The sequence below is a fragment of the Sylvia atricapilla genome, chromosome 10 (genome assembly GCF_009819655.1).
Source record: "Sylvia atricapilla isolate bSylAtr1 chromosome 10, bSylAtr1.pri, whole genome shotgun sequence".
Classification (NCBI taxonomy): Eukaryota; Metazoa; Chordata; class Aves; order Passeriformes; family Sylviidae; genus Sylvia; species Sylvia atricapilla.
In genome coordinates, this window is record NC_089149.1 from 23,080,850 (window position 1) to 23,103,750 (window position 22,901).

General features: G+C 42.2%; 1 protein-coding gene across 2 annotated transcripts in view; it reads right to left on the reverse strand.

Annotated features, from left to right (window-relative positions):
- Nucleotides 1-1,528: 1,528 nt before the first annotated feature.
- PID1 (phosphotyrosine interaction domain containing 1) overlaps nucleotides 1,529-22,901 on the reverse strand; it is an 85,637-nt gene continuing 64,264 nt past the window's right edge. For both annotated transcript variants that reach the window (XM_066326305.1, XM_066326306.1), the window contains exon 3: nucleotides 1,529-3,143. In XM_066326305.1, coding sequence (XP_066182402.1) covers nucleotides 2,667-3,143 — 477 coding nt within the window. In that variant the 3' untranslated portion in view covers nucleotides 1,529-2,666. The remainder of the gene's footprint in view (nucleotides 3,144-22,901) is intronic.

Here is a 22,901-nt window from a genome sequence, read left to right on the forward strand (position 1 = left end):
TGAGAAAGGCAGACTGTGTCAGCCAGAAAGATCAACCCACCCCATGACAGGAGGACATCCCACTCCTCTAAGCATTTGCTCCAGAGATGGAAATCCCAAACCCAAACCACCCACCGCAGTTCCCCATAGAGCTGGCGGGAGGCACCTCGTGAGGCTCATGTGTGTGGTGGGCTGGGAATCTCCTGTCCCTTCCACACTCCAGCAGCCCTTGGCTAAGAGCTGGGGCTGGCAGACAAACCCCTCTGCTGTCAGCAGGAACATCTGGGTGAGAGGATGGAATGAGGGATTCCATGCCACCATTCAGAGTAGCTTTGGTGGCAGAGCATCCAAACAAGTCAGGAAATTAACACACGACTACGGCTCTGAGCAAAAGAAAATAATTTGTGAAAAGTCGAAGAAATTTTGCTTAATTCTGCCTCTGATCAAAAGCATTTAGCCCATACATGACTCCCCACTTCCAAGTACACACTGTGAGAAGAAAAAGAGAAATCATTTTTAGGCCTGTATTTGGAAACACTGGTTTGTCCAAAGATTCAGAGAAAAACTGGAAGTTGCCAGCCTGGTGGTGTATTCCCCATCCTGCCATCAAATGCCCACCTGAACCACTCTGTGATTTCTGTAAGCAAGGCAATACTGCTCCCTCACAGCAGAGCTCATTTCAACAGGTTGGGAGGGGGTTATGTCTGCCACCTCCTGCTAAGCGGAAAAAAAAAAAAAAAAAAAAAAAAAAAACAAAAAACAAAAAAACAAAAAAAAAAAAAAAAAAAAAAAAAAAAAAAACCCAAAACCACCCAAACCAAAAAACTAAACCAAACAAAAAAAAAAAATCCAACCAACCAACCAACCAAACCAAAACCAACCAACCTCCAACTGATCAAACAAAAAACCCAAAAAAACCCATAATAACCAACAAACCAAGCAATGAACAACAAAAAACCATCAGCCAACACACACAAGCCCCCCAGAACCAAAACCTCACAGCAATAATTAACCTAAATATTGAAAAGAAAATAATTTTTAATTGTTAACAGCAACTCTCATGAAGACTGTTGCAATAATGAAATGGAAATAAATTCACATTTTCATTCCACTAAATGAAATAAACACAGAACTCACACACACAAAACCACAGAGTTTGCATTGAAAAGAGAGCTTAAAACTAACAAGGTTTAACTCAAAAATTTTTTTTATTATTAAAGTATGAATGCATTTATGCTGGAGAACAGTTTACATACATTGTAAAGCAACAAGCATATTTTCAAGAGGTGTGGGCCCTCCTCAATACATCTCCATGCTCAGTCTACATGCTTTACCACTGGACTCACACATACACTCTCACATACAAACACAGAGACACAAAACACAGACACAGAGCTATCTGCTTGGATTAGCTTTCTTTTAAGGCTTCTGTAAGGTGCCCTAGTGCCCCTAACATGACCATAATTACAAACAAAATTGTACAAAGGAGCAGCATTACTTGCAAACTATTGATCTGCTCTCAGCCTTAAAAAATATCAAGTGAAACAAGTTTTTCCTTTATTTGAGTTTTATTAAACATCTGCATTTAAGAAAGGCATGACTGTATATCTTATGAACCAGGAAAGATACGGGAATCTTAACATGAGGTTCTCAACCAGAACAGATGTTCAAACCTGACTCCTAAGGGAGCATTTCCTTTGATCTTTACGTGAGGCAGCCCTGTGTGGTGAGACACTGCCAGCTCCGTCCCACCAGGGTTGCTCATCCAGCAATGCAGAAAGCAGGGACACAGAGCTGTGCCCACTGTGCTCGGATCTCCTCAGACCTGATGAGAAGTCACAGTTCAAACACTGACACACCCAAGTGTCCCTCAACTCTTCCCAGGGGGCTCCCCTCCTGCAGAGCACATCAGGGTAGGGTAATGCACAGACAGCAGGGCTGACCTGCTGAACCCCCAGCCCCCAGGGAGTATTTCTGCCCACCCCTTTTTGGTATCCTGCAGAACATAGTCTGAAACTGCAACTACTGGTGTTGGGTGAAAGATGTGGCAGCAGGTATATTAAGAAAATAGGTACAATGAATAAAATAAAGGATAGCATATGATATAATGTGTACATACAAGCATCTTTCATTTTTTTATCTGTGAAATGTGAATTAACTGCAGAATGCCAGGCCATTAGTCTAACAGGCTATGTATGGCTGTCTTAGCCTAGGTATGGTCAAAGGATTTGTGTGATGTATCAAGGGGAAAGATCCTTCGGGAACCATTAGGGCTTTCCAGGCCTACTTGCTCTTGTGCACCAGCATCAGCCCACAGCTAGGAATGCCAGAGAAGCAACTAACAAAATTGCCTGACCAGTCTTTGAAGACAAACAGGAATGGCTGTACTTCATGGTATGCACCTGAACTACAGAGACGAGAAAGGGACAGTGATGGGTGGGTGACAGAGGTGAGGGAGGGGGATCTTTTCCTCACTTTTACAACAGCAGCAAATTTCAATGCAATTTCAACGTAATTACTTTAATGATGCGTATTTGTAGGTACCAAATTGCTCTTCTGATTTAAAAAGCTGGTCAGACAAGTGTTTGGCAGTCCTTTCATTACCCAGTTTCAATTGTTGCTTATTCATCTATCAGCTCTCATTCCCTAAGCCATTTCTGCCTTTGTTGAACCGCCAGTGAGTCCAGTCAGCCATCGTCAGATTCAAATTCATGAGACACTTCCTCCGATGAGCTGTTCCTGTGGATCCGGCCATCGCTTTTCATGCTGTGAAAAGTCTTCTTAAAGGCCTCCATCATGGCATGGGCCAGCTTCTTGGCCTCCAGCTTGCTCTCACACTCCACAGCGTGGCAGTCCATCTGGTAGGACAGGTCATCGTTGATCTCCCGATAGACCCAAGCGAAGATGTTTGGGCTGACGTTGTGGTCAGCAGTGCAGTAGGCTATACGTGCTACCTGGAAGGTATCCATGTGCACTGTCGCCTCCCCTTTGAGGTCCAGATGATGCAGCCAGACTTGGAAAGGGCGAATTTCCAGCAGGGCATTAGCTGGGTAAACATCCTCCCTGGTGAGCGTGTGCTTCTTCCACAATTCAATCACTGGTTTTTCCGTGCAGCCTGACAAAAACTGCATCCCTGTTGTGGAAACCTTACCCAAATATGTAACCTGCAAAGAAGAGCAAAGATATGTGAAAACACAGAGAGCAGACTCTGGTGGTACTTTCTGCCATCCCGGGGAGTTTCACTGGGAAAATAAAAGCACACACAACTTCCCGCCGCAAACTCCCCAATTTCTGCATCATTTTCAGTAAAACAGTTTTCAAACTGCTTTCCAAATATTTGCTTTTGCGGATGCTGACTTCACTGTTCAAACCCAGAGATTAAAAATGCCCAAGTGTCCGAGTTTCAAGGCATTCCACTTTCTTCACCTCCCTAAAAAGCCCAGCTTCAGAGCCCATGACTACCCCATAGCTCATCTTAGCAAGTCCAAGTGCCATTGGAGCAGGTCCCAGGCAGCTGTGATGCAAACCACCTTTTTTCCTTCATACTTTATTCAGATGATTTATTTGTATAATACTTCAAACATTAGTATTGAGGAGATGGAGACATTCTCAGTTTGATAATGCAAGGCTGCAGGGAGTCAGAAAAGTGTGATCACAGCACAGAATTTTAAACCGTTTGAATGTTTCTTTTCCAAAATGATCCTGTTCGTCCACCACTTCTGTTACTTCTACTTAAGTATTAAGCCAGGAATAGCTCAAAGCTGTTCAAAATTTATCTTTGAGCAGGGCAGAGATATTTATTACATCAATTCAAGAAAATATGCTGTTAAAAAATCTAGTAATAAATCTACCTAACTATAATCACATCATCTCTCTGCTTTCCTGTCTAGTCCTAGCAAATATCCTGTTAGCCAACCAGCACAGGAAAGCAAGGTGGTTTTATTGCCTTTACAGTAATTTGTTCACGAAATATCAAATTCACTAGGAGGTCCACATCAAAATTCTGTATTAAGCCTGTTCCCCTAAATCTGTGCAGCTACTAATGAGGCTTCCTTCCACTTACAGCTGAATGGGAAGATTATTTTACCTGGGAAAAGGGATTTTCTCCAGGAAAGACAGGTCAATGCCACATAAATGCGATTATGAAGATTATTCTATTTATTGTTGCTGTCAGGATGGTGCATTTAAGAACTACTCTATGAAAACGAAATTGTTCCTCATTTATCTCTTGCAGCAGTAACTGCTTGAGACAGAATCTTTTACCCTTTGCTTGATGTCTTATAACCACGTCTACATTTTACTCAAGGCATTTGGAGGAAAAAAGTAAACACATGCACTTTCCAAACTAATTTCTTCATTATTCTGCATTAAACACACTGTACAGGTAATTTTTATGTTGTAAATGTGGTAAGAAATGTAAAGGAAAAAACATAGAATTTCCACATTTAAGCACATTTTAAAAATCCTAGCCACAAGAAATACAGGATTTGTAATCCATTCAAACAAAATTTTCCACAAGAAAAATATTTTGCTGGATGCTTCATACGTTTTGTTAAACTCAGAGGCCTAAATTAAGCCATAATTAAGGAAAAAAAGCTTACAAAACTTTATTGGAAGTCTGTGTCTTAATCATGCTTGCCAAAAAAGCAATTTCATAGCACTGGCATTTCAAAATGGGAAGTCTTATTCTTTGCCTATAAATATTCATGATTTGCACTGGGAAAATGTTGAATCTTATAAAGGGGTTTTTGGGGGGAGGGGTGTGAAACAGTGGGAAACACAACAGCTAGAACAGTTAACAAGGCAAGACCTACCAGTGTTTTGCCTTATTTTATTAGTGATGAGAGCTGAGTTTCCTAAAGTACTGTAGAAAAACTTAAAAGAAAACCTCAGAGTTCACAGTGCCAACTAAACACATACAAACAGCACATACAGGACCAAAGTGGAATGTGTCTGCAGCATACCGGGGCGTATTTCAACATATATCCAAAGTCAGATTGCTTTGAACAGAGCAAGACCATTGTGCAAATTTGCACATTCAGTATATTCTCTAAAGGTTTGTTCAGCCCTGTTTCATACTCACGAGCCAGCTAAAAAAAGACAAACACTCTAAACTGACACTTGGGGTCAAATTCAAAGCCCGTTGCAGCATCAGAAGTCGCTCACTAGCTTCAAAGAGATTTGCACAAAGACTTTAAACCCCCAGGAACAGCAAAATGGCCTCCTGCTCATGCACTTCCTCACTGCCCAAATACAGCTTTGAATCCCTGGCTGCAGGACAGGGCTGCCACCACTGCAGCATTTTGTCCCCCCAGCTGCTGGTTGGAGAAGCCCAGTGTCACCTGGAGACCACGGGAATCAGCACCTCTCACGAATGCACCAGAGGGGATGCAGGGAATTGTTTCACTACTGGCTTGTCCTAAAGGGGAAGTGCTGCCAGCTTGTGAACCGCCCTGAGTAGCATCACGAGGATGGGCAGAGGAGAGGAAAGCAAAGGCAGCTCCATCCCAGTCAGTGGTGCTGAGCTCTGTGCTGCAAATTCACCCCAGCCACAGCATCAGCTTCTGAGCATGGGCAGCTCCCAAGTGATGCTCGGACATCTTCAGCAGCCAAGGAGCAAGATCAGAGTAAGTCATTACACAGCAGCATAAACTGAATTTAATGTTCTCTTCTGTTCCTCTGCAGCAGCTAACTGCAACCCCCTGTCGGCCATCAATCCGTGTGTGGCCTGCTTAAGAGTGAAGTTACAAAAAATAATGGATTTCCCTAAAATAAAGTAGTTGTATTAAAAAGAAAAAAAAAAAAAAAAAAAAAAAAGAAGCAGTGAATTACTCTGCCAGCAGCCAATGCAAAAGTAACTAATAACAAGGATGGAACTCTGGCTTGTTTACCAAAATGGGATGTACTGGTCTGATTTACTGTCCCAGTTCTGTCACGGTATAACTGTGTAGGAACCTTTGGAAAGTTGCTTCTTTTAACGTCACTTTGAACCTCCATTATATAAATTTCATTTTCCTTTGAGGACACAGCTATAAATATTTATAAGGTGCTTAGACATTACAATAAGGAGTTCACAGGAAAGAATAAACAAAGCCTCAGCTTTAGAGTTTCTCCTGCACTGTGTCTTATATAGAAACATCTACATCTAGTAGTGCTGTCACTTTTTGGTTTTTTAAATGGATGATCTTTTTTCTTCCTAGTTGAGATACAAGCATCTGACAAGAGTAGCATCACTGAAGCTCTTGGTGAAGACAGATGTCTAACATTTCATCAGAGCATGGTCCCCTGCTGAAACAGAACAGAGATACAGGGGCTGGTGAGCCACCTCTACTCTTTGACCTACAAAAAGGTACTTCTCCCTGATCTCAGAGTTACAAGGTTATTCCACAAGCAGTGCTCCCTGCATTTTGGCTCCTGCCTCGACGCATCTCACAGCCTACCCACCTTTGTTTAATTGCTCAGAAACCACTGACCACACCATTACAGTGAAGCTATTATAGTACAACCATCTTCCTTTTCAATTTCCAGGTCTGCCAAACAAAGATCATTCCTTCCATTATCAGATGGAAAAGAAAGCCATTTTGAGGCAAAAATTCTCATTGGTGGTCTTTCCCATTAAAATCATTGATATCTCATCAGTGTGAAGTCAGCAGGGATTATAAAAGAGGACTCCAAAAAACCCAGAATTTCATCTTGAATTAATACTCGTAAGAACCAGATGTGAAGAGCACAGAAAGACATTAGTAGCAGCAGCAGTGATGTTACAGTTGTCATTGCACCTAAAAAGCACACTGAAGTGCCTGAAAAGCTTTACTGACCAGAGAGTGATCATTGACGAAGACAGGCAAAGCCACAGTGCAGGCTGAAAGCCACATCTGTGACAATGCAGCTCTGACCACAAGCAAAAGCTCACCAGGACTGAATAATGCTTTTTCTTCCTCTGAAACTCTGGAAATCTCTTGGCAGAAAACATCAGTCCAAGAATATCACTTATTTGTGCAAGTGTGGCATGTCCTATAGCAAGGGTCATCCTATACAGCAGGAGCATCCTACAGAGCCAGGAGTTTTATTCCCTCCCCTCTAGGGTTGTTTAGCACTGGAATGAGCTGCTTGGGGAAGTTGTGGAGTCACCATCCCTGGAAGTTTTCAAGAAACAGCTGGTCATGGCACATAATGCCATGGCTTAGTTGCCAAGGTGGTGATTAGTCAAAGGTTGGATTTGATGATCTTGGAGGTCTTTTCCAATCTTAATGATTCCGTGATTCTACGATTCTAGCCTCAGAGCAAGGCAGAGTAGCTACAGGTTGGTAGTAAGAAGTAAATTATGATCAAGCTTTTCCAGCTTTTACTTGTTTTGGACACTGTCTTTTAAGTGAGAAAAGGAATGCAAATTCAGCTCAATGCCACTGTGATAACCTTAAGCAGTGAAGGCATTTCCTATCGTATCTTCTACCAGGGATAAGAACATATTTCTTTATGGCCCTTTTAGTCCTTTGGTTTGTGTGCTCCATCTGTCTCACAAATTTCTGGAAGATACATAAACCTCACAAAAATTTCTTGTGCATGTTAAAAATTATCCACATTCTTTCCAGCCTTTCTATGGCAAATTTCATCCTCTGGCAAGCTACTGTCACCAACCATGACATAAAATACACTTGAGGCTTCAGCACTTCTATGCTTGCAAACATTCAAACCTTTTGTAAAAGCCAAGATGTTCTGAAGAGCTCCTGATTTCACCCTAGAGACTTGCCAACACCAGTGTCAGTATCTGACAAAACTGTCCTCAACTGAAAAATGCTGTGCTTTTGCCCTTTTATAATGCAGCTACACCCATGTGACACATAGAGACATCTCATGTCAAAGGACATGAAGAATAATTGATGTCATTTTTCATACACTCTCCTGGAAACACAGAAATATATAAGTATTTTGACATTGTTGTTTTCAGCCCCTTCAGTCCAATAATGTGTAGTGAAAATGTCTTTTAATAACTGTGTTCAAGAGCTTACCAGCTTTGAAAAGAAAAGTAGAGCAGCTGCCATAGACATTTACACTTCTAGCACAATATGATTTGTCAGAAGTAATAGGGGTTGTTCCCTTTCATACCCAACTCTTTCATGATTGATCTCACATTGTTCACTTGCAATTCACAGGAGACAAAGAGCAGCTCAGCTCCTGCATATGTCCATCTGACTCCCCAATGGATCGTGTGTCCATACTGCTCCTATCTCACAAGCCTCACTTGGGCACCTGAAGTTTAGGCAGCCAAACGACTTTTTCTCCTTCTGTTCCCTATCCCCAGTCCATAGGCTATCAGTGTTCCAAGAAAGCAGATCCAAGCTGTAAAGACCCATAATTACTGCATTACAGGAGGACAGATGCTCTCTTGGCACAGGAGCTTGGCACAGGAACTCACAGGACTCACATACCTCACAGGACTCTGGGCCCTCTCACTTTTCAAGACCGTGGTCAAAAGACCATGCGTAAAATTCACTCCTTGGTTATTCATATAATATAAGTATTTCCTCCATATGAGATAAGAAGGGTCTTTGTCAGCAAAATCAACACAGAAAAATATATATATATATATTAAAAAAAAAAAAAAAAGAAAAAAATAGAGCCCTGACCTTGAGCCAGCAGGTATTTACTCTGCCAATTTGGAGTCACCAGAGGATGCCCTAAAAGATCTTGGATCTTGGGCAAATCTTAGTAGTAGATTACTGTCTCTTTTGTTGATCAGTATTTTAAAATAAAGATTCCTTTAGCCTCAAATTTGGTCTAGCTGCAACTGGTTATGTTTGATCAAGATAGTAAGATATTTCTCACTTAAACGTAAGGCAAACAGAGGTAATGAGACATTTTCTTCCTAAAAACAAAATTGCTCCTGTGGCACCTTGAGGATAACATGGCAAGGAAAAAAGTGACTGTAAGGGTCTGTGTTAAGATGCACAGGTATAGACCCTCCAATCAGCAAGTAAACTATTACAGAATCCTGGAAACATCAGGATTGAAAGAGACCTCTAAGATCATACAGCCCAACCACACACTCAGCACCACCACTGCAACCCCTACACCACTGAACCGCATCACCCAGCACCAGATCCAGACACCTCTTAAACACCTCCAGGGATGGCAACTTCCCCATCTCCCTGGAAAACTTGTTCCCATGACTGAGGTTTGTCAGTTTGTTCCAGCCAAGCAAGAAAAACCAGCCTAAAGATCAGGTAAACTTGCCGAAGTTCTAAAGCAGAATGCAGAGGAGATTTGAAGAAGAGCAGCCAAAAGCAGGTTTAGGAGGATTTTTGCATGTCTTGTTTAAAATTGCTGCAAGAACACGTACATGGAGATGCTCCCTGGGTTTGCAGCACAAAATGAGATGCAGGATGAGAAAGTTAGAGCTTCACCTAGACTCCAGGTACATATTGTTGAAGCCAGGATACAGCAGGCTTCATCTCCACATCAATACAAGGTCTGGAAACCTCTCCAAGAAGTTGCCACTCAGGAAACCTGAGCTCAACTTCACATTAATGACAGTGTGCACAAGGGCCCCTGTGGAACCTGACTGGTTGGGGAGAACCAGGGCTCACCAAAGAGTCACAGATTTGATGGCTGAAACGAATTCTTCTTTTACTCCCGGTGGAGCTGGGATACATGTGGGACAGGCCTGCAGCACGCTGCCCAACAGCTTGCTAAGTCCTGGCACAGCTTTCATGTCAATAAAAGCAGATTTAGCTGTAGAGTAATTTTCAACATCTTTAATTAAAACATCCAGCTCCAGGCACAGCGGGAGCACTCTGTGCTGGACAGAGTACCCGTCTCACCACACCAACTCAGCTCTCCTCACCCTAAAGCACAGTGACTCAGCCTCAGGCTGGCAACTTGGGATTTAGAGCCAAAAGCTGCTTTTTGGCTCTGAAGGAAAAACAAAAATATCCCAGACATTCCACTGGATCACTGAGCAAATACCATGAACTGCATTCAAGCAACGTTTGCTTAAGACCCAAAAAATAACTCAGTCAAGTAAAAAGGCTGCACAGTTTCCCTCTGCCTGTCACAGCCTCCTCACCCACACTGCATGTGTCCAGCCAAAGCCTTGCAGCATGAACACGAGGGTCTTTGTGGGCACGGCAGGGCTCCTCAGCACACAGAAATACACAGTAAATGCAGTAATGTGGCTTACAGAAATATGTGAAGAACTGTTTTATTTTTTGAGACAAAATTCAGAGGGAGAACAGACTGAGCTAGGCAACTATTTAATGGAAAATAACCATCAACTCTGAGGGCTGCCCACTGGATTAGGAGGGAAAAAAAAATACATCAGTAGTTAATGTCTGGTTTATTCCATGGAATCAAAGAAAAAATTCCAGAAAAAGCTGGAAGCATCAGCACCTCTCCAGCAGTTAAGTCAACAGCCAGCATCTGACTCCTTTTGTGAGACCAAAGCTGAACTTAAGTCTTAAAACAATGCTACAATTCCCCCTTGAAAACAAAAATAATAAACAAGCCCAGCGAGAAATGTATTTGACTCTTTACATCTTCAGAACTCCTAAGGAAAAACAAGTGCTGGGCAGCAGCTGCTCCAGCTGTCCATGTGTCCCCACAGCCACGCTCACAGCAGCCCTTTGCAGGTGCCTTTATTTCCCCGTGTGTTTCTCAGCTGTGACCATGCAGCAGATCCTGCCTCAGCTGCCCCCCAAGGAACGGGTCACCACACAAGTAAGGCATAAAGTGATAGCACAGAATAGTCACTTTGGATATAATTCCCCAACTGAATGCCTTTGAAGGACAGAAGAGCTCACATTATCTTTAGTCCATCGTTGTTCTTCCAGGTTTTACAGCCTCCATGCTTCTCAGTAGCTGTAGCATGTGAAGGAGAAGGAAGAGCTGGAGCACTGTGAAAGTACTTTTTCTTGAAAAATGCTCTTCCCCAGTAGAAAGAAAAATATAACATGAATTTCAGTGCTGCTGCTTCCAAGGTTGCCTATCCCTGTTAAAGCCCTTCAGCATGGCAGCAGAAAGACCAGGTGAGTTACTGTGATCCAGGGTGGGTGTCCCAACGTCCAGTCCAGGGCAGCATCTGGGGAATGGGGCTTCTCTGAGGGCAGAGCTCACCCATGAAGACTTTTCACTTCTCAAAAACTATGCAGGACAAACACTCCAGGAACTGCAGATGATTAGCCTGAAAGTGCAGGGCATATCCCTGAGATCCTGTCCCAGCTCTGAGTAAGACACCCAAAAGCACACAGACATCTCAGAGCTCCTCTTCATGGCCAAAACCCCTCTCACCTCCCAGAGCAGAGCCCTGCCAGGCCTCCCAGTGATGGCAGCTGGGGAGGGGAGCAGAAGACAAAAACCTCTGCAGAATGCTTACAGGAGTGGAACCCTCCTTACCCTATGTGATCAGCCCCATCACCAACACCAGGCCACGCTGCTTGAGGAAGACATGGAAAAACACATCAACATTTGGCAAGTTTAAGATTTAGTAAATAAATGTACTGGAAGAAAAAAAAAATTACCCTTGATGGCTTAATTTCTAAGCTTTGAGAGGGGAAAAAAAGCCAACAAGAAAAAGCCCACTGAGTCCACAGCCAAACAGTCAGTGTGGGGTAAACAAGGCAGCAAGCCAAACTCTCCTGGAAAACACTCCTGAGAAACACAACGATCCAAGCTTTTCACCTTTCATTATATCAGGCTGCTGCTCAGCAAGTCTCTTTATAAACTACCCCAGGTATTAAACGACTGCCCTCAGTTAGACCTAAGAGCATTTAACACATCCAGTGACCAGGAGTCTCTGCCTCACTGGCAAAATAGCTAACCAAACCCAAACACAACCTCAGCAAGAGCCAGCTCTGCTCCCTGCAGCCTCCCGTTAGCAACAAAAGGATCGCCTCTTGCATTTCATTCTCCACTGGGCAGGAAGCTCTTTTTGTGGTTTGGCTTGCGGGGATGAATCTGAAATGAAATCAAGTGGAACTGGCAAACTGCAGTCAGCTTGCAGTCAGAGACTCCTCGGTCCTGGTGTGAGTGGAAGATTTACACCGCACTATTTAAAACTCAAGAAATCAATTTCATTCTAGCAGCAACTTAAAAATGTTGTCATGCAAGTCATAACTGAATGAACAAATACATCCATCACACACGACCTCAGCAGGGCTGCTGGACACCCTATTGTACAAGTCGATGATCACTTTTATTCCCAAATATTTTCTTTATGTTGCTATTTAGATCACTATCCCGCTTTGTCTCCTTTCATTGCCTCGTGTAACTTCCTCTCTCTGTACTCAGTTACTACTGGGTTGAAATTAATACTTGGATAAGCCAGTTCATTTCCCACTGTCCTTCCGGAGTCTTCACAGGCAAGGAGAGAGGTGGAGGCAGCCAGGAAAGTGAGAAAACCAACCCACTCTGCAGCTACTACTGCAATTTCTTGAAGTTTCCTTCGCACAAAGTCTTTCCAAAACCTTTCCTTTGCTACCTCAAAACCTTCTCACTGAGAACACCTATTCTGCCAGGAGAATGTGGCATAAGTTGGCATGAGCACTATCTCCCTGCAAACAGAAATCTACCTTCATGTTTATGTTCAAAGTACACACAAACCTTTTTCACTACACATTCTTCATTCACTTGAGGTTGAAACGGAACCTGGAAATCTGATTAAGCACTGCATCATGTTTCAGAAAGCTTTTTAGTCCTGGGCTCCTCATAGCTGTTGTCTCATAGTAGAGGGAAGGAGCCCATGGACACAGAGGGGAGCAGACTGTTCACTTTTACTTTGTTCCCCTTCCTTCCCAACCCACAGAAAATTCACTTTGGCATCAGTCCTACAAAAACTTTGGTTGTACCTCATGGAGCACACAAAAAGAGGGAGTACAGGAACAGTTACATAATTCAGCCACCTTTTCCACTGAGGCAGGTGTATTTTACATACTCTCCAAGACTTAGGGCACTGAAGCACTCCCAGAAAGCCATGCAGAATGCATGTGTTTCACTATCTTTTATGGTCAAGAGATCTGTCCTCAAGGTTCCCTTCTTTGTGCGTTCTCCAGGGGATCCTTGTGTTTCTCCTTTAGTTCCTCCCTTCAAAAGCAGATGCCAAGTAATAAAACTGAATAAAACCTCTGTTACTATGACATTCAGTTCTGGAGACCAAAAATCTCAAGTGCACTTGATTCCTGGCACAACTTGACAACACCTGAAATTAAGAACAAAAGGGAAGGGAGCCAACTTCTGGAGCCATTGAAGATGACTACAAATTTGGATTGTATATCAAAGGAAGTATCAGGTCTGCATCTCAGGAAGAGCAGAAGCAATGCTCAAAATTATTTCAATTCTTCCTCCCCCAAGTGCTATAAGACCAGTAACATTCAAAAAAAGAGAAAAAATTACAAAACAAACCACAGAGACTCCCAGAAATAGCAGTACTTGCTCCTTCTCCTACCATTCACAAACTGCAAATGAAATACATTCCCTGAAGAGTACAGGGGAGCAGAGAAATATCAACCCCATATAAATGTAATTGTACCCACATCCCGCAAAGTTTCAATTAAAATACTCTGTCATTACTTTTACATCTCCTTCATGAATCATTATGTGAAATGAGTTCCATGACTTAACAAAACCCTTTGAGATTTTTCCAGCTCTCACAAGTTTTAGCATCTCCAGGAAAAGTCTTATTTGAAGGCTGGAGAAGAAATACAGTGCCTACACTGGGATGGAGCACTTACACTGCAGCAATGAAAAACAGACCTTGCATATTTCAACTTAATAAAAAGCACTAAACACATTATGAAGAAGAAAATACAGTTAAACAACTCTTCTATTGCTAAATGAGTCCTTAGATAAATATGCCTGATTTATCATTTGTTTGTGTTATCAAATTCTGGATCCAGGCCACAGAAACACAGGCTCAACACAGACAAGAAAGAATACAACCTCACTGCCTCTAAGGTTTGTGACACTGTATTAGAATTAAACCAGAAATTTCCCACTCAACAATGCAACAGTATGTTACCAGACAAAACAACAGGCTTTAAAGGAATAAATATGTCCCAAAGACTAAAATGATGGAAGTCAATAGTGCCATACAGTTTTTAATTCATTTCCAAAGCCGTGGTTCACAATGCCTCCAATGTCCTGTTTTCACAATGGTTTTAGTGCTTGCCTGTATCTTTAATATAGTTAGTTTGCATTTAGATAATGTTTTTCCAACCAGCACAGAAGGACCTGAAAGTGATCCTTAGGCTCTGTGAGTGAATTGGGTATTCATCAGGCTCTTGGGGCTCCAGAGATGCTCATCTGGGAACTTCTCTCTGCATCAGGAGGCTTTTCACAGCGTCATAGAGGGAGCCTCCTTCCTTTTCTGATTAATTTAATCACAGTACCACCCAAGTGCCTCTCCCAGAAAAGCTACATTGCCTCCAACCCATTCCCTTGGCTGCATTTCACCTCTAAGGTGATGAGCCTTCAAAGCAGCCAGAAACACAACCCTTAACCACCTGCAACAAAACCCGAGACACGGAGATTTCTGTGGTGCTAATTTCAGCCAAGATGAAAGGAAACACTAAAGGTAGGATGGGAGAGCCTGGAAAGCAGCACTCCAAAGTAAAGTATTGTCTGGAGGAAAGAAGGGGATGGGGGCAAAGGTCCTCATCTCTGGGGACAGCTCTAGTTATCACTGCTGCAATTTATGTCATCTATTACAGCAGCTTGCCCCCAGTGCCATTCAGATGGCTGCAGGTCAGACTGCTCGCTATTCACACCAGTTTTACAGCAAGTTCCTAGGAACTCCCTTCATATCCACAGTTCATCTCTCTATTGCAGAGGTCACGGCTTTTACAAAGGGCAGAAAATTCATTTTCATAGTTTCCACTGGTCCTGAAGTTGCCTTTGCAAAGACAAAATCTATAGAGAGTAGCCCTGCTGTTGATCTGTTTGACAAAGGACAAACTGGCACAAATTTTAGAGCTCTGAAGAAAAAAGAAACTACTTACGAAAATAAAGAAATCCCTCATTGTTTTTCTGCACGTTTACCATCTTTATGCTGTAATGAACACCAGCAGATAAAAGCATCATAATTCTATTTTCTACCTTCCAGTCTGCAGTTTGGCAGTCACTGGGCCATGACCAAGCCATAGGGGAGGCAGAGCCCACGAGGAGCTTTCCCACTGACACCCAGACACCTTTACCCCAGCTGCTGCTGGACAGGGACAGAAGGCCAGGTCTGAATAAAGCAACACTGACTGAAATGGCTCTTCACCATGACAACAGAACACAACTTCCTAAAGAAATTAACATCACAGGATGCCTATAACATTCTCTTGAAGCAAAATGCATCATATGAAGCACATTCTCTGGCCATTCTGTAGCAAAATAAGCTCAAGGAGGTCTCACTGCCCAAAAATCAACATATGGCTATGACTGCAATATATAGGTGGTAAAAATCTCAGAACTCTTATTATAATTGTTTTCTATAGAAACAATTATTCCAGCATTTTCCACGGAGAAGGTGTTTTACAGCTCTGTAACAAGCAAAAACTCAGTCTCATTTATTATCATCCTAGAGTTACAATTTTTCATATAGTTTTTAAAATTATTTAATAGAATAAGCAAATCTTTTAAGAGTTTAATAGTTCTTTATCATATCAAACTAAGAGTAAAACTATTGCATAATACTTTCTCCAGCACTATCCAGGATCAGATGGAAAGGAAGAATAAAGAAGAAGAGTAAAGAAGCAATGTCCGAACTGACAAAGCAGTGGCCAAGACAGGAATAACTGCTCAGAGGAAGGTTTCTCTTCCCTAGAGAGCAGGAACTAAATATTTCCAGGCATTTCAAGAAAGCCCACGGGTTTTGAGTGCTTTCTTCCTTTTGCTTTGAGATACTGACAGAGAGATTTTTAAAAGAGCATGGACAGCAACACGCGTCGAGCATTTTAAGAAAAGCCGACCATTCTCTCAGCATCTAAAAATGCAGGGAGAAATCTGGCAAGAGAAATTGGTGTGTGCATTAACAAACAAAGAACTACTCATTGTTTAAAGTTCTGTAGCTTTCCCCATGTAGCCCAAAGCAAGCAGAGGCAAAGTGCTCCTGGTTCCCAGGGAGCCTGATCCAGCACTGGTATGAGACACGGCTGTACTTTTACACAGGGATTCGAGCCTTTGCTAAGCCTTTTCTAACACTCCCATTTCCTACCAAAGCTGTTATTGTTTTGGTTAAATGGTTTTAGATAGAAAATTACATATATTTTAGGTTAGTTATGCATCAGCTTAAACATGACAGCACAACAAAAAGCAAACAGTATTTTGGGTAAGAAAGAATTGACTTTATGCTGAAAATACAGATATTTACAGTACAAGCACACACTACCTTATTTGTTTCCTATTATCTGCCTCTAGCCTTCCACTCTTTTCCTCTGCTGCCTCCTTATCAAAACAAATTGGCATCTCTTGTTGGGCCGAAACCAAGCAGAAGATCTTTTAATTACAGTGCAAACCCACAAACACATTAAAGCTTAAGCCATGTATGCAAAAATAAAATCTGAAGAGACCAACTATTCTGGGACTAGAGATTCCTGGGAAGAAATTTTATTTACAAGAAAGCATACTACATCTACAACAAATTCATGGGGGGAAAAAAACCCCACAACAACAACAAAACAACCCTGTACTGTTTCTTACTCCAGGCAAGGGCAGCCAGTACATGACGTTTCTTTGTAGGATCTTGTTTACCTCTTGTTTTCTGAGAAGAAAAAGCTGAAATAAAGGTTAGTCTCCTCTTGAAAAACCAATTACTGTGGCAGACAGTAATTTTTCTTCATGTCTAATCATTAGCGAGGTCAGATATCTGATTTTTAAAAAGTAGTTATAAAACAACAGCCTCTCCCCTTCTCACAAAAGCACCAGAGAGATTATAAAAAATCTCCACATTAAAATCAACTACAGCAAAAACAAGGCAGCCCCTCCCATGGCAGCAAGATCATGCAACTGCAGCACAGCCCCTCTGGGGATGAACTGGTAACACCCAGAAATGGCATTAATGCATCATATCGTAATGCCTGTCACAGCCTTAGGTTCCTATGGTCCCAAATTGTTCAGCAGTGCAATAGACAGCTTCCCATCTGCGTGCCTGAAGTGACACTATGCTATTCTAACAGGCCATGACAGACACATATATGTACTACAAAATAACTCTATTGAATTATTTATAACACTTTTCTTCTTAAAGAAGCATTTAGCAAGCTGTATCATTAAAATATAACCAGCAGCTGCCTACACAGCCCTGTACATGCCAAACTCAGAGTTTAAAAGAGAAGGTGATGAATAGCATTACTGAGGGAAGCTGCAAGGGCAATTTATGAGGGAGCAGTGCAATTAACAGAACAGGAACTGGGCTCCAGCAGCCACGCTCAGAGTGATATTCCTGCAAAATGACACGCAGCTTTCCAATGATTGCAGCCCTTGGGACATGCCTCATTGACAGCACAGTGCCACTAGAGAGGTGTCTCCCAGCACAGCAGGGGACAGGGGCAGCAGTGGCCTTGCACCACCTCCACATGCAGAACCTTGGCAGAGCAGGCTCTGGGTATATAAACACCCAAGAATAAACTAACACAGAGGACAGGCACATATGAAGCAAGATAACTCCACTACCTTCTCGCGTCTGCTTTCTTTCCTGCTGCCATTTGCTCTGCTTCCATCCTTTGCTCCCAGAAAAGTGCAATCCTGGCAATGGACATGTGCCCCCTCTCCCCTCCCCCAGCACTGCCTGCACTGGCCAGGTGAATGATGGAAGTAGGTGTGAGCACCACCTGCTTGGGAAACAGCCCAGGCAGACTATGGAACCTACGGAAACTGCAGCAAGGTGGAACTTTATCCAGGGAAGACTGGAAACGTGTGGAGCAGAGAAAGAGCCACAACACAACCCGGAGAAAGCTCTTGAGGGATAGGCAGCTGTTTCGAGGGCAGATTGCAAACCAGAGCACACCCATCACAGGGAAGTGCATGGATGTCCCTGGATAATCCATAAAGATACTCCTGTGCTCTTTACAGTCAGTCAAATGTAGCTCATGTGATCATGAACCAATGACTGAAACGAGCACTGTAAGATTTACCCAGACATTTTTAATTTAAGATACTGGAATGAAATTTTAGAAGGTGAACAGGAGAAATTCCACGGAGTGGTCCAAAAAGTGCATCTCAAGGGTGGGTCATACAGTAGAGGATACCAGCCAGAAAGGCTAATAAAACCAGAGAAGCTGTGAGATCCCAGCAGAACTGCCACCTGTGCTCTCTTGGAGGTGGTCCAAGAGGATGACGGCACGGTACCACAGGCCAAAGCAAAATCTACTCTCCATTATATCAGGCTGTTGCCCTTTGGAAAAATACATGACCAGCACAGCTAGGTTTAGCTAGAACAAAGTTAAGAGAAGGCAAAAATCACTTGGCTACTACTTATAGATTGGGTTTGGACTTGTATTAAGAACTGTCTGGAAGATATCATGAAACCAAGCATTGCTCTTTGATGTAGAGTCCAAACTGCTCTGGAGTTTCTTGTTAAAAGGAAAACCTTTTATGCTTTAGGCAAAGGAGACATAATGTCCTTCACACTTTCCAGCTAACACTTAAAACTCTTACACAACACTTTGTCAGGTATAACCAAAATCTAATTAAATCAAGGATGCAATGGCAAGAGCAGGCTTCATCTTGCTTGCGTTTTTTTCCAATTCCGGCAACTAAACTGCCACCTTCAGGCACCTACTTTTTTTTCTGAAAGGAAAAATAAGTAAGCACACACTGTAAAACAACAGAAGAGAATGTTTTATTCAAGAGTGTCCAGCAAGTGTGGAAAAGGAGATAAAGCTCTGGACTTTGCCAAATGGCACAATCATCTAAGGCCTGGAAAAATGCTGAAAGAATCAACAAAAGACTAACACAAATCCTTCCATATAAATGGCTAGACACATGGAGCAGCTTTCATAACACTCAAAGACCTTGACTTAGGTACACCAGTCATTCTCCTTTATCACTACCTAACCTGATAAGGAATGAAAACTCCAGAATCACACTTTCTTACACTTACATATGCGCTTGTCAGCAGATGATTCTCAGATGAACAAAGCCCTAATCACTCCTGAAGGACATTATCACATGCATAGCACTGCCCAAACATCTAACACCTCGTATTCTGAAATCCCAGTGAATTCCCGGTTGAAAGAACTATAGCTCTTTTCCTTTCCAACCGACAATCAACTTGAAGTTACTAAGAAAATAGTGGGGTTTGTGGTGGGGATTTTTTAACTGAAGAAGATAGACTGGTGTCCAACTCTTAAACAGCAAAGCAACAGAGAACAGGAATTCAGCAAGATCACAGAGAAGAACTGACTTTGGAGTTTCCCAGTGCTCCCAGTGTGAGCCCCTGTGGATTTACTGGGCAATTTGGCAGCAGAGCATGGCACTGGTCTTCTCTGCTCCCTCTGAGTGACTTCATGCAAAACAGCAACAGCTTAAAGGAGAACAGAATTCTGACACCCTTGAACAAGACACAGCATAAAAACTGGTCAGAAGAAAACCAAGGGCAGAGCCTGGGACCCTGGTAACTCTCACAGGGTAAAACACACATTCCTGAATGACAGAAGGAAACAAAAACTCTTCTCAGCAACAGCAGGAGGAATACCTTTCCAAAAACTTTGTGATATGGTCTGGTTAGATCTATCATAACCAAGATAAGTCAGCCAGTTGACTTGAAGCAATCACAAAGCCTGGGCTCTGGTTCATGACTCAAATACCAAGCAGTTATATGGACATGTATCCATATAATGGATAACATGGATTTCATCCTGCCTCAAGTTATTCCTAGCCTACAACTGCCTAACAGGAAGGTTGTTTCAAGTTTGACCCATCCTGCACTTGGCCACCAGCATTTGTGATGTGGAAGAAACAAACACGATTTTAACCTCTGGCACAGAGCACAGAAAGCAGAAATACAGTGGCCAGCATTGTCTCCTGGGCACTGATGTCTGTCATTAGAAGCAATCCCTGGTTTTAAACTTTAAGATGTTTACTCCCTCACCTCCGTCTTCAGCAGCATAGTCCATGGTCACTCACATCAAATGTCTCTGACTGAAATGGAAACCTGGAAAGCTCACAGAGACTTGATTAAAAAAACTAAAAAAAGGCTTTTTAAACTGTGTTTTCAGTGAGGAAATCTGCGTACAGCACATAGAACTAGACACCTGATGCACCAGGTTTATGCACAGCATGCATTGAGGGCATGTAGGGAAATGTAGGGGTACTACTACAGCATCTCCCAACAGATGAAAGCAAAGGTGTGGTGTCACAGTGTAAGAACCAGAAGCCAAGATGATTACTCTGCTTGTCCCTAATGTGGCTCAGGCACCATTGTAATAGGTGTAATTTCACCAAAACTGAACAGGATCAAAATTCATTCTGCTGGCTTAGTCTTCTGGCATGATCAAGCCCATTGGAAAGAAAAGCTCACAGTCACAAAAAGATGACACACACTTGATTGGGCAAGCTGGATTAGTGAGTTAAGTTCAGAGAAGTTTTTGTGCAAGGCATGTGATCTCTCTAGGCTGACAGAGGAGGGGAAAAAAAGGAAAACAGACATCGCATACTAAGACAGTAAACAACAATATCTGGAACTCCCATAAAGTCAGAGAACGTGCCTACCATCACCAGAGCACGGGCACTGCTGTGGTGTGAATGTGACCTTCCCAGTTCCCAATCCCCTCCCAGAGAACCACCATGGGCTGGCCTGTCAGGGAGGATGGCACGGTTCAATAAGCTCTACCCCAGGAAGAGAGCGCAGTGGGGAGCCCAGGTCCACCTACCCACCCCTGCCCTCACTGCCAGCCTCACCAAACTAGACTGGGGTCAGAGTGTGCCCACCCCGTGTGCTCACCCAGCCAGAAAGAGATGGGGTTCACACATGGTTGTCCCATCTTTCAGCACCAGCTGGCTGAGCTCTTCAGCCACCAGGACATAGCATGGAGCAGCACCTGCTCCTTCAGAGGTGATTCTGAGGTCTGACCGCCTCTTCCAGGTCACGGGCAGAGAATCAGACCTTTCATCTGTTTGTTTCTTAAGCAGATCCAGAGTGATCAAAGTTTGTAACAGCTCAGTATTATTTTATAACCAACCTATGCTAAATGCTAAAATGGGAATGTATGTTTCTTTGTGTGACTGTCAGACACTAGCAATTAAAACTCAAAATAAAGGAGTGAAGGAATACGCCAAGTTATATGGATAGAATTTTCAAGGTTCTAAAATGTTTGGCTTAACTTCCTAAATGCATTTTTCAACCCCTAAATCATCACTAGAAATCAGGTTCTAGAACAGAAACTCGAGAGAAATAAGTCATACATTTTCTCTGGCAGTTCACTGATACTTAGAAGGAAAATCTAGTGTTTTCTTCATTTGTTAAGATAAAAATGAAGAATGGTTTCCAATATCAAACCATTAGAGGACAGGCTATTTGTGACGTGTTGCTGTTAAACCTGTCTTATACTTCCACTACCAAGAAAAAGGAACATCACAGTTACAAAATTATTGCAATTATCAGCCATTAAGGATGAGGCTTATAATGTAGAACAAATCCCTTATAAAATGTTATAACTTCAGCTGATGTTTAATTTTATCTCTATTAAGTAATTTTCTAATGTTAATTTCTAACTATAGAAATTAACAGCCTTCTTTGCAACTTGAGTACAAACCAGAAAGCATATGAAGATTTTGTTCTTGAAGCCTTTGCACAGTAATCCCTGGAGTATTTAATGTCACGCCATGGGTATCCATATACAGACACAGTCATGTGTGAGGTGAACTTACATAAAAAAAAAAAAAAAAATCAAATATTTCTGATAATATCAAGTCAAAAGAAAATACAACTGACATTTGCAGGCAAAAAAGAAACAAGAAACCAAAAAAACCCAACAAATCAAAACCAAACATAAGAAAGCTGTAACTCTGAAGTATCAGTCCTGGTCTGACGTGGCCTCCCGTCACAGGAAGCTGACATTTAAAAGACTGTTTATAGAAAGCTGGATGATGTCTGTGTCCAATGCCAATCTGTAGCCACACAATGCCACTGAAGCCACAGCCATTTATCCTTCCTGGGGCTGTTGTGGTCACTACCAGACACCACGTCAAACAAGGAAATCATCAGCGGTGCATGGGACCAACTTTTGCCACTTTTTCAAACACAGTCGTTGAACTTAACAATGCCCTGTGATACACACAGCTCCAGAGGGAATTGTAACACCTTCTTAGCTGCAGAGATCTCTTCTCTAGGAACTAGAGCTCTACCAAGTGCATTTATTCAGAAATATTTCTAAAGTTCCAACAGCTGCCTTCACAGTCACATATGCAAAACAGTAGGCTGGAATTACCCATTAATCTCACAAGAGAGAATTAGGTTGATGTCATGTAGTTTGAATAGTAATTACAGCATGAACTAGAAACTGTTCCCAGTAATAAAAATTGTTACAAACAGTTGTAGATCCACAGAGTATGATAGATGACTTGTTATGACACTGAATAATTTTTTTAAATATTGCACTGCTTAAATTCCAGTACAAAGCACCATATTCAAATTTAGGGTGACTCAAATTTGATTCACACCAAAGGTTTGCTCGACATACAGTGTCTTAATTTAGAAATATGGGTACAGACAGTTGTCCACAAATGGTTTTTCCAAGAAGGTCAACATGATATTTTATTTAAATGTTGCGCAACTAAAAAATAAATCTTAGTCAAACTACTGGGAGCTTTTGGTCCTTAAACACAGCAAAATCTCAGTCTTGAAATGAATCTTGGAAGCATCACTAAACCTGGATGAAAAAGTTATCACTGCCCAAACCAAACTAGGTTATATCCAGCAATGGATAAAGCAGCTTGAACACCTG